Genomic DNA, 8,038 nt, shown 5'->3' with positions numbered 1-8,038 from the left:
TCAGGGTGTACGGAATGGACTCCCAGCTGTGACCACAGTCAAAACAGACACTGCCAAACCCTCACTGTTTTTCTGACCTGGTGCTGCCTTGCCCTTGTCCTCAGCCTCAGCCCTGACCTTGGCCTTTGCCATGGTCTTGAGTTCTGCCTGCTGAGCCTTCAGCCTCTTCTGTGCTCCATAGTCCTCCAGCACCTTTGGGAGCAGCGTCCCACCCACGGCGCGTGGAGGCATTAAAAAGCTCTTTTGGTTCTCAGAGCCCAGTGCCATCCGCAGGATCTGTGTGTGTAGGGAAGAGAAACCATAGCAAGATTCCTTCTCTTGCCTTTTATCCCACATACTCAACAAACCCGATTTCTGTCTCCTCCCTTCCTCCCAACAACACAAACTATTTAATTCCTCCCACAGCGTGTCGGCAGAGCTGGCCTTGCCCTGGGGATTGCCTCCATCTCCTGGCACAAGCCCGGGAATGCTGGAGTGCTGAGAAGCTTGGGCAGCACGTACATGGGGACCAGACCTGCCTTCTCACCTTCACCTCCTCAAAATCCAAGGAGTAAAACTCAATGGGGAAGCTGCATGGGTTCTTCACCACCGCGGTGGCCTCCACCCCATCGCTGTCCACCAGCACCCATCCCATATTTAGTGCTGGGGGGCTGAACTCCAGCCGTGGCTCCAGACCTCGTCCTGAGAGGTGCAGCTTTAAGTGATTGCTGCTCCCACACATGTTAAGCTTCAGTTCATTCTTGTAAGACCTCTGAAAAGAGAAAAGTGGAGACAACTCATCCATGAAGTCCCGGGTGACAGGACCCCAAATACAACATCGCTTGCCCCAAGGTCAGGGTGTTATCAGTTCCTCCAAGGTGAACAGAAACCAGGTATTTACTTCTGCTAGGGACTACAGCACCTGTGTCCTGGGTCTAGTAACTGGCATGAATCTTGGTGTGCACTGAAACTGGGTATTTGGGTATCAGATGGATGTACAAAGATTGTCAGGCATTTTCATCTGGTCATGCAGGAGTGCAATGCTCATGGGAAGGGCCCTTGGGGTTACAGTGTCCAGGCACTGTCCTGGCACTGCTGCATCAGGCAAACACCAACTCCAGGAGAGGGGCAAATCAGCTCTCGCTGGCCAGAAATAAGGGTCATCTTCCCTGCTTAGTGTTTGGCTCCGGTCCAAGCCAGACACAAGATGGTTACATCTCTCCAGCAATTAAAAGATCCCTGGGAATGTTGGTGAGCACAGAAGCACTTGTGTCCATGCAGGTACACACTGCCAGTTTCCGAGACCCAGCGGCCACAGGCAAACTACTTTTGGGAATGCTCCATCCTTTAAGTTGAATCCCCAGCTGCACGGCAATGTGCAGGCAGGCCAGAGCCCCAGGGACTGCTGGCAGCACAGGTGACTGTCCTGCCGTGCCCAGGAAGGTGTCTGGTGGCTGATTTGTCTGTCAGTCCTGCAGCAGGATGAGCCCAGCCTGGCCATTCCAGGATTATCCCCTGCGAGTGTCTGTGACGCCGAGTGTCGCAGGTGCAAATACAGCCAGGCAAGGGGCAGGCTGAGGGGAGTTGGGCACATCCCCCCCATGTGCTGAGAGGCAGCCCTGGTGCTCTCTGTGCAAGCTCCCTGTGGGCATTTCAAAGCACATCTCACGGGAGGGCTCTCTGGGGTGAACTGAGCCACGCTGAGTATGTGTGGCAGCACATTTCTCCTTGTGCTGCCACAAGTATGGGCTTTGCAGAAAGCTCCCTGTGAAGGCAGAGCTCATACCACACTCTCTGCACCAGGCCCTCATTTCCAGATAGCCCTGACAGGCCTCCCAGGCTGACACCTGCCAGTCTCACCTCCTCCTTGGGTGTAAACCAGATTTGTAAGTTCTGCCACCGTTGTGGATCAAGGGTTCCTTGGGAGGGCATCACTTCAAAGGGACAGGGCTCATCCTCTGGCGCCCGCTGCTTCTGGCGTAGGGCTGGTGTCACGTATTTGTGCTGATCCTTCTGGGCACAGAAACCAACCGTGTGAGGTCTCCTTGGTCTGCGAGGACAGAGCCTCACTTCCTGAGTGCTCTGAGACACTGATGCAGTGCTAAGAGCACCCACAGCCAAACCAAGAGCGGCCCCCATAGCTAGAGCTGGAGGGAAAACCTGTAGACAGGGCAGGCAGACAGGGAACTACTGTCCTCAGAGGAGGAGGAATGGGTGAAGATGGCAGAAAAGCAAAGCATCCGCTAATGGAACAGGCTCAGGCAAACCAGCCTTGATCCAGACCCTCAGAAGCTTCCTCCAGCATGCTGTAGACCCAAATGCTCAGGCAGCCACAGGAGCAGAAAGGGCAAGAGACACAAATAAACCTAGCCAAGAAGTTACGTGTTCAATGTTGCCTGTGCTTTACCTTCAGAACAGGCTTGATGGACCATTTGCAGGGGGCTTGGAACCGGTTGTAGAGCCGGATGGTCTCAACCTGGCACTGCCCAACAAGGATGTCAGAGAACTGCAGCGTGTTCTTGGAGAGTTCAAGTGAGGGTGCCAGCACAGTGGCACAGAGGCGGATGTGAGACATGGGGCCATTTGTCACCTGGACAAGGACAGAGAATTCAGCAGAGGGTGCAGGTGACATCTGCTGCTGTGCCCAGCCTGCTCCTGCCCCAAGAGCTCTGGTACCTCTATGGGCAGCAGCACATCCAGGTCACGCGGTGGCTGGTGGGCACTTTCAAAGTGCACTTCAAACGCCACGCTGTGGCTGGGGGGCAGGCTCTTTATCAGGCCTAGGTCCACGCTGAAACCTGGAACAGATGAACACAAAGCAGCTGAGATACCCGAGGAACACGAAATGTGCCATAAGCACATTAAAGCCTTACAGGTGTTCTGGCTGAGAGGGCTGGGGAAAGCCCCACACTGTTCTGTGACCTGGATAAAAACTTGGAGTGCACCTGAACAGCCCTCAGACACAGTGAGGCACTGTGATGTCAGTGCAGCCTTGCCTCGAGGCCTCTTTTGGAAGCCTCTTTTGATCCACCAGAGGATCCCACTGGCTGTTTCTTCAATAGAGGATAAATACAGGTGCGCTGACAGTGTGAACTCCAAACAAAGCATTTTCAATACACAGCAGACCCCACTGGTTGCCAAAACAAGCCCACAGAGTGCCCAAAGAAACTCGATGCTTGTGGGAGCCAAGGGCAGAGGATGCTGAGAGGTGACCAGGGTGATGAGCCCACCTGGCCTCTGCACTGAAGCGTTAGGGCAGTCACAGGCAGGCCAGGAGAGGTCCCTGGGCATGGATGGCCAGGAGAATTCTGCCTCTAAAGCTCCCAGCAGGGGCACTGAGAAGAAAACAGCTCAAAAACCTCCCCAAGTTCAGTGGCTTAAGCTAATCTGAGACACCTCCTTCAAGGCCACAGGAAGTGTCTCCAGCACTGCTTACCTGTATCCTGCAGGGCAGACAGATCAGCCTGGAAGGACACTGGGATCTGCCCTGGGTTGGTGATCTCCAGAATGCTTCTCTTAGTGAAACCCTTAAGGACACGGCCCATGTCCAGGATATACTCAGGCAGCTTAACTCTGCAAGGAGGATTAAGGACAGTCCTTAAACCACAGCCTGGTTGCATGTCCAAGAGGACAGCCATAAATAAAGTGGCTATTTCTTTATTCACCACTGTAAAAACTCAGCTCAAGCCCATGAAACCCGTGGCCTGACCACCTGGCAAAGAGTTAGGGAAGTCAGGAGGAGTCCTGACAAGTCCTAGGTTGTATCGGCTACTAACAGTACCTGCAAATAAAATTATTTAAAATGGACACTGCCCACAGCTCCTCTGCCATGAAAAGCCAGTACAGGTGAGTCCACTGGTCTCAGTGGAACTGCCCAGCCTGGGGTACAGCCTGAGGCTGAAATTGTTTGGGGCCTAGAATGTGATTTGCCTGCACAGGAAATCTTCTTTGCTCTGCAACCAGACCACATGATCTGCTCTGCAGAGCATCTGCTTCCTGCATTGAAACCTCTGCAGCTTGTACTGCATCATGATGGTCACAGGGACCCACCAAGTTTCCTAGACCAGCCCTGCCACCCCACCAGGATTCAAGCCATCTGATTTGGGGTTTTAAAGGGTTTGCTGACATGTGCGGTTCCCTTCTCCTTTTGTTTAGTGTGCTCTGTTAGCTGGATCCACGACATCAGCTGGGAGCTGTCTCTTTCAGAGCTAGTCAGCAGGGACAGAATTTATCCTGCCTGGAAGGGCTTGAAGGTCTGCACTGGGTCCCCTCAGCTCTAGGGACAGAACCCCACACCTGTGGGGAGCTGAGCAGTCCAAAGCTCAGCGTGGTGCTGGGGAAGGGAGGACACCCCACTGCTCACGTGTGGCGTGTCACAGCCACCGGGACCAGACCCCTTCTGAAGTCCAGGCTGTTCCCAGCTCTGCAGGCCCAAGGAGCTCTCAGGAGAAGGGGACATGGCTGGGTGTTCCCCATGGGGCACCTGGGGACGGGGATGGGAGTCCCTACTCACTTGACAAGACTCTGGCGTAGCTGCTTGTTAGGAAACCTGCTCTTTGGGAGATGGTATGTGAGCCTTTTCTGCTGCTCCAGAGCAGCCTTCTTTATCAGCATCCTCATCGTCTTTATCTGCAGCTGAGTGTTTGGCTAGGGAAAGGGAAAAAGTGCCTGGTTAGCAAAGCTCCTTCCCAAGGCCCAGCTTGCACCTGAGAAAGGATCCCACCCTGCTCTTGTTGGGAGGGGGTGTGGGGTCCTCCTGTCCGGCTGCTCAGTGTCTGTGACACCCCCTGCTCTCTTAGCCAGGACCTCATTTCCAGGTAAGTAACTCCAGCATCTTTGCCTACCCAGATTCTTAGCAAAGCTGCTCTGGCCAGGCAGACAGACCAGCCAGGAACCTTCCAGAGCTCCAGACACTTGCCTGCTCCCAGCCAGTACCAAGGCAGCTTGGACAAAAACTGTCGTGAAAGGGAACCAGGACCAAGCTGGTGCCTCTTGGAGATGAGCACCACCAGCACAGCCCCAGGGCACAATCAGGCAGCCGCTGTTAAGGTCTGTAACTCTGGCAGGGCTTGGGTTGGGACCAACAAACTCCCCAGCAATGACCTGCATCTCCTTCAAAGCACCATCAACTCCATCCCTGGAGCATGGCCTTCAGGACCTCTCCCTGGGGTAGCCGGGAAGTTGATGCAGCCCCAGAAGAGACCATGACCAGAGTGGGAGCCCTAGGGGCAATGCTGAGGTGACACAAGGTTGTAGGTGGGCAGGGAGGTCCCAGGTGCCATCAGGGCACTGGGGAGCTGCTGTGGGCTGCAAGGGGCTCAGGTGACACGGAGAAGGTGGCATGTGCCAAACGGGGCTGCAGCTGTTCTTACTACCATGTCAGAGCCAAGCAAACGGGGCTTCAGGTCCTGAGGCTTCGCATCCCGAGTCTCCGAGGTCTGAGTCTTTGGAGTCTGAGTTTTCAGAGTCTGAGACTTCAGGCTCTGAGTCTTCTGAACAACTTTTGATTTATTCCTCTGACTGTACTGTTGCAGGGGTTTTACAGTCTCTTTCAGTAGCTTCTCATATTTTTCATTTTCTGAAGGAAGAAAACGTCCGCAAAGAGAAGTGTGAGCAAAGTGCCAGTCCCATTTCAGCTGGGAAGTCCCTGCCTCCCAACACTGGTTTCTTCCATAAAGAAATCCCTCAAGCCCACTATGGGAAGTGAATGCTGCTGCTCCTCGCTGAATCCTCACGTTGTCTCCCTCCCCACCGAGGAGCATCTCATCCTCGGCAATGTCACACAAATCCAACCCTGCCAGAAGCCCTGCCAGCCTCTCCTACAGTTTTCCCAAGCCCTTCACTCTCGCCACCATCCTTCAGGACCCTGCCAGATGTGCTGGCAAGATCTGCAGGATGGCTCCTGGGACAAAGCCCACATGGCATCCTCTGCTCAAGATTCATGAAGCAACCAGGGGGGCTTGAGTTGGCCTGGGAGTGCTGCAGGCCTCCAGGCTCGGTGGGGGTTGGCATGAGCTGCCCCATGGGCTTACGGTGGGGAACAAAACCAGAGCGGCCCTTCCTGGGGGCAGACAGGCCGTGCCCACCTGTGGTGTTCCAGGGCAGGTTCACGCTGATCGAGGGACAGCACGCTTCTCCTTTCAGGAGGATATTTTTTGGGTCCAGGTCATCCACTTTAAGCTGGTAAATCCTGGTGAAAGCTCCTGGTATTCCCGGCATGTAAGAGAATTCCAGCTCTTGCTTCTCGCCAGGTGCAATGGAGCCCTGCAGGGACAGGAGAAGAGGGAGGGAATGCATCAGAGTGTTTGATGGGCGATCAGGGGACAGACAGGCTGAGGAGACAGACTCTCATCTGGAATAAACCATCGGACCACACCACCTTCGTGATAAATATATTACAGTGTTGGCTTTCACAAGTGTTAAATACAATGTGGTTGATAATGTTGACTTCTGTAAAAGAAGTTTTGCTAAAGTTTAGAGTTCTTTTAATGCAAATGTTGTGTTGTGATACTAATGTTGGTGAAGAGTTGTTGTAATATTAACATTTAACATTTATATAATGTTAAATTATAACATAAATATAATATTACACTTATAATATATATTATTTATAATATATAAAAAGTATATAACATACACATATAAATATATTAATTTATAACATATATATAATATTAAATTTAACATTTAGTAGTGAAGCAATGGAAACCTGTTGAATATGTTGAAAAGTAACAAATGACCACCACTAGGACAACTGCACATGCTCCAAAAAGGTGGTACGGAGGAGGAACTATGTTAAAATTTTTGAATATATCTAACCATTTGTAAATATGTATTAGGCTGATGCAATACCCAGGGGAGATAAGGGGTGTTGCTGGGTTGACTGGTGTGCCTGTGGCTGCAGCTAAGCACCCAGCACTGTTACTTCTGCTTTATTGACTTTGTCCCCGATTGTCTTTTAATAACTTTTTTTTAATTTTAACTGAGGAGTGGCCTTTGTTTCTCACACCTTCTACCTTCCCTGTACCCAAAAGGGCACCGTGTGTCCTCCCTGGGGCTCACAAGGCTGCAGCCCCAGCACAGCCTGATGCGAGCACAGCCCTGATGCTAACAGGCTTTGCCCTCTGCCAGCAAGAGCCTGCCTCAACAAAAACAACTTCTTCTGCTGCCGCTGGGGAAGGGAAGCCCCTGCTCTCAGCAGGGCCAGCAGCTCCTCTCGTCCCTTGGAGGATTCAGGCATGCAGAAATGGGAAAGCAAATTGCTTCCCACGTCAAGGAGGGACAAAGGCAGGAGCGCTGCTTCGGCTCAAAGACATCCAGGCAGGACTGAGAGGCTTGGGCAGTGGTGGGATGCTGCTAATCTTTCTCCCTGCTCTTCCAGCCCCGCTCCCTGGCCCCCTCACTGCCCCACAAAGCTGATGCACAGCAGCAGGGCTGGAGAAGGCAGGGAGCAGCAAGCCTAGTAAGGGACATGGAAGTGGTGCTTAGCTGGCAGTGGGGAGGCAGGGCCAAGGACAATGTCCTGTGTGATCACACCCTGGGTAAGGTGACCCTCAGAAACGCTCCAGTGCCAGCACAGCCTGAGATCTCAGCTGTCAGGGTCCCCAGAGTGACTGTGAGGAACCAATTAGATTTTTAGTCATGCCTCAGCATAGGCTATAAATCCATTTTCTGACATGGGGTGAAAAACTACAATATGGGCTGTCCACGTGCTGGGAGCCCTAACTCATCCCACGCGCAAAGGAGGTTGGTGGCAGACAATGCAGGCAGGCTCCGTGTCTGGGGGCTGCCAGCGACCTCCCCCTCGGAGGAGGGCAGACCCCAAAGCCCAAGAAAACTTTGCCCGCCTGACCAAGTCTTCCTGAAAGGGCTGAGTTATGGGAGTGTGAAAAACATGTTCACTCTCCTGTGAAAATGTAAAAAGTTTAATAAAGGGCAATAGGAGACAAAGACCACAGCAAAGGTTGTTAGGGCTGGGTGCATCTGGCACTCAGCCAGGAGCACGCTGTTACCTTCGGGACACCCCTTCAATACCTTTTCCATTACACCAGGCTGTTGC

The 8,038-nt window shown here is 52.8% G+C and overlaps 1 protein-coding gene across 1 annotated transcript; it reads right to left on the bottom strand.

Annotated features, from left to right (window-relative positions):
• LOC140681244 (hydrocephalus-inducing protein homolog) lies at positions 1-3,524 on the bottom strand. The gene is made up of 6 exons (XM_072920722.1): positions 3,416-3,524; positions 2,656-2,777; positions 2,387-2,569; positions 1,840-2,139; positions 527-751; positions 1-276 (listed from the first exon to the last, which is right to left on the bottom strand). The coding sequence occupies exons 1-6, from the start codon at positions 3,522-3,524 to the stop codon at positions 1-3; spliced, it is 1,215 nt and encodes a 404-aa protein (XP_072776823.1).
• Positions 3,525-8,038: the final 4,514 nt, after the last annotated feature.

Source organism: Taeniopygia guttata, chromosome 33 (genome assembly GCF_048771995.1).
Source record: "Taeniopygia guttata chromosome 33, bTaeGut7.mat, whole genome shotgun sequence".
Classification (NCBI taxonomy): domain Eukaryota; kingdom Metazoa; phylum Chordata; class Aves; order Passeriformes; family Estrildidae; genus Taeniopygia; species Taeniopygia guttata.
The sequence above is the reverse complement of the archived record's forward strand: the minus strand, read 5'-3'. Positions and strand labels throughout refer to the sequence as shown.

Excerpts from the sequence above, each read along its gene's own strand:
- LOC140681244 (XM_072920722.1), bottom strand. The coding sequence starts at position 3,524 with ATGGGCCGTGTCCTTAAGGGTTTCACTAAGAGAAGCATTCTGGAGATC. Across the intron at positions 2,778-3,415 it reads GTCTGCCCTGCAGGATACAG|GTTTCAGCGTGGACCTAGGC; the intron begins GTAAGCAGTGCT and ends CATCTGTTCCAG. Across the intron at positions 277-526 it reads TGGATTTTGAGGAGGTGAAG|ATCCTGCGGATGGCACTGGG; the intron begins GTGAGAAGGCAG and ends CTACACACACAG.